Consider the following 2540-nt stretch of genomic DNA (forward strand, 5'->3'; position numbering starts at 1 on the left):
ACAACAACAACAACAACAACAACAACAACAACAACAACAACAACAACAGCAACAGCAGGTCAGTGTCTTGGTGTTGTATTTCATGTGTTTGTGATGAGAAAAAAACCGGCATTGACAAAAAAAAACCCTAATTTTTTTTCTAACGAGAAATTTTATTTTCATTTTCTCCAGCAGCAAATGGACACGCGACAAGGCAGCGGTCAGTGCCGTAAGATTTCCGCAGAGCTATTTTTACAGCAAAGTGAGGGGCTAGAAGTGGTTGACGCGAATCTATGGAACATGCCACATCAACGTGGAGAGTGGTTTGGATTGCTGAAACGTCACTTTGATTGGCAAAACGAACGGTTTTTCAGCGGAGAGGATTTGGAAATATTGGATTTGACTGAGTCGAAAAGAGACAACTGGGAGTTCATTCACGAACGAATTGCAATAAAAAAGTATGATGTTTATGAATTTCCTTGTCACATCGACCAGATCAATTTTATGGACAACTTTCGGGACCGTGTCAAATTCATGATTTGGCGTAATTTGGTCAGCCGGAAATTGAACGCACGCTACAAGATGATTCCGATTGGTGAACCGACGGCATTTTCTGGTCGTATAGTTGATCGAGCATATTTAGTTGACAAAATAGTAAACCTTCGGCCGCGTGTTGTTATTTCAACTTCGAATGACCCGAATATGATTGTGAAGTACGATGTTATGGTGACCTCAGCTGGTACTGTGTACATGGAATGCAGTAACCATAGCATGACAAAGGCTAAGTTCAGCTGTTTGAACCCAATGCTGTAAATGGTTATGGTTTTCTGCTGCAATTATTCAAAAATCATAATCAAATGATGGACGGCTTCTCTGTCAAACCAACTTGAATACACTACAATAGCTCGTGTATTCGGCGGAATACGTGTCAACTTGCAAATGGAGATCTCAATCGATATTGGCCAAAGCCGCCGTCTAATGGGGCCCAGTTTTTGAATTGTGTTTCGAATGAATTTGAAAATCGCCACGGTGTGTCGATTGTGGATGACGACGACGCGGCTTGGAAAGCCATTTTGATGTCGCCGATCGACTACATAAAGAAATGGCACGAAGACCATCAACAACACCTGATAAACACACAAGCAAAGTAACACAGTCTTCGTGCCATTTTTTGATGTACTCGATCGGTGTCATCATTTTTTTGCGTTTTTTTTCTAAATTGAAAAACCGTTTGTCAGTGTACGCACAAAAGAGCAATTGTTTTGAATAAAACAAAATGACTGATTGAAACACAATCAATGGTTTGTTACTTCGTTTTACAGATGATGAAATGTTCGAGTTTTTTTTTCGAGGTGAGTAAAATGAACAAAAAAAAAACTGTCTATTTTCTCTGAAAATTCCAATTTTCGACGTTTTTTTTGCCGATTCTCCGAATTTTCGAACAGATGGGCCTGGCGACCTCTAAATGACACCATAGTTATTAAAATTAGCCAAAACGCAAAAACCGGTCGATTCGATTTTGAGATAAACTACATTTTCACAAAACCATCCATTTCTGAGATAAATGAAAAAATTCGGATGACAAGTTTTTTCCATATATCTCAGAAAAATATCTCACATGAAATTTCCCGCCCGATCGATTGAGACTGGTCTGAATTTTCTCCGATTTCCCGTTTTTCCACAGTAGCGCTTTTCCGAACATTTTCCAACCAAAATTTTTTTATAAGTTATTTACATTGAAGAATTCCGATAAATCGGAATCTCGGAACACTTATTCCGATTTATCATTCCGATTGGTTTTTTGGCCAAGGTTGGTGAATTTTTGGCCAAGATTGGTGACTTTTTGGCCAAGGTTGGTGAATTTTGGCCAAGGTTGGTGAATTTTTGACCAACATTGGTGACTTTTTGACCAACATTGGTGACTTTTGGCCAAGATTGGTAGGTCGAGACGGGTTAGTTTCAACCATTGGCTCTGCCATACACGGCTTTTGCCCAACATTGGTCTTGACCAATGATCATTCCCCATCATGTTTCATCTTTACCGTTTTCCATGTCGACAACTTTGATCTCATAGCTAAATCCACATTTGACAGCAATTGCTTTTATGAGCTCCGTTGCAAAACCTTCGTACAAATCATTGTCAGTCATATTTTGGCCAATGACAACATCGATCCTATAAAATGAATTCAAATATAAATGAAACAAAGAAAACCGCAGAAAATCCAAAATGACAAAATACTTTTTTCGTAGAAATGGCATTCCCTCGCGCAAGATCACTTTAAATACTTTCAACTTCATGGATGTTGTGGTTTGCTCCTCGACATTGGTAAAGTTGCGCAGCAATGTGATGCCATATTTTGTGTCATAAAGAGCAATTTTTCGATAAGTATCGCCGGTATCGTTGTTACGTTGTAATTCAAGCACTTCAATGTAGAACATATCGCGTAATCCGTCTGCATCGAATCGGATCTCTTCAGTCAGACCCGGAACAGTATTCTGAAAATGAGAAAAAAGCGGATTAAGTTTCCATAATCAAGAATCAAAGGAATAGTTACTTGATC

The 2540-nt window shown here is 38.9% G+C and overlaps 1 protein-coding gene across 1 annotated transcript in view; it reads right to left on the reverse strand.

Annotated features, from left to right (window-relative positions):
* Positions 1-2473, reverse strand: part of LOC129567207 (glutamate receptor ionotropic, kainate 2-like) — a gene marked incomplete at its 3' end in the record, with an annotated part of 5750 nt that extends 3277 nt beyond the window's left edge. The window contains exons 1-2 of the mRNA XM_055443859.1: positions 2219-2473; positions 2022-2152 (exon numbers count right to left, since the gene is read on the reverse strand). Coding sequence (XP_055299834.1) covers positions 2022-2152; positions 2219-2418 — 331 coding nt within the window. The remainder of the gene's footprint in view (positions 1-2021; positions 2153-2218) is intronic.
* Positions 2474-2540: the final 67 nt, after the last annotated feature.

This window comes from Sitodiplosis mosellana, unplaced genomic scaffold, assembly GCF_009176505.1.
Source record: "Sitodiplosis mosellana isolate CC-2019 unplaced genomic scaffold, AAFC_SMos_1.0 Smas_scaffold_7, whole genome shotgun sequence".
NCBI lineage: Eukaryota > Metazoa > Arthropoda > Insecta > Diptera > Cecidomyiidae > Sitodiplosis > Sitodiplosis mosellana.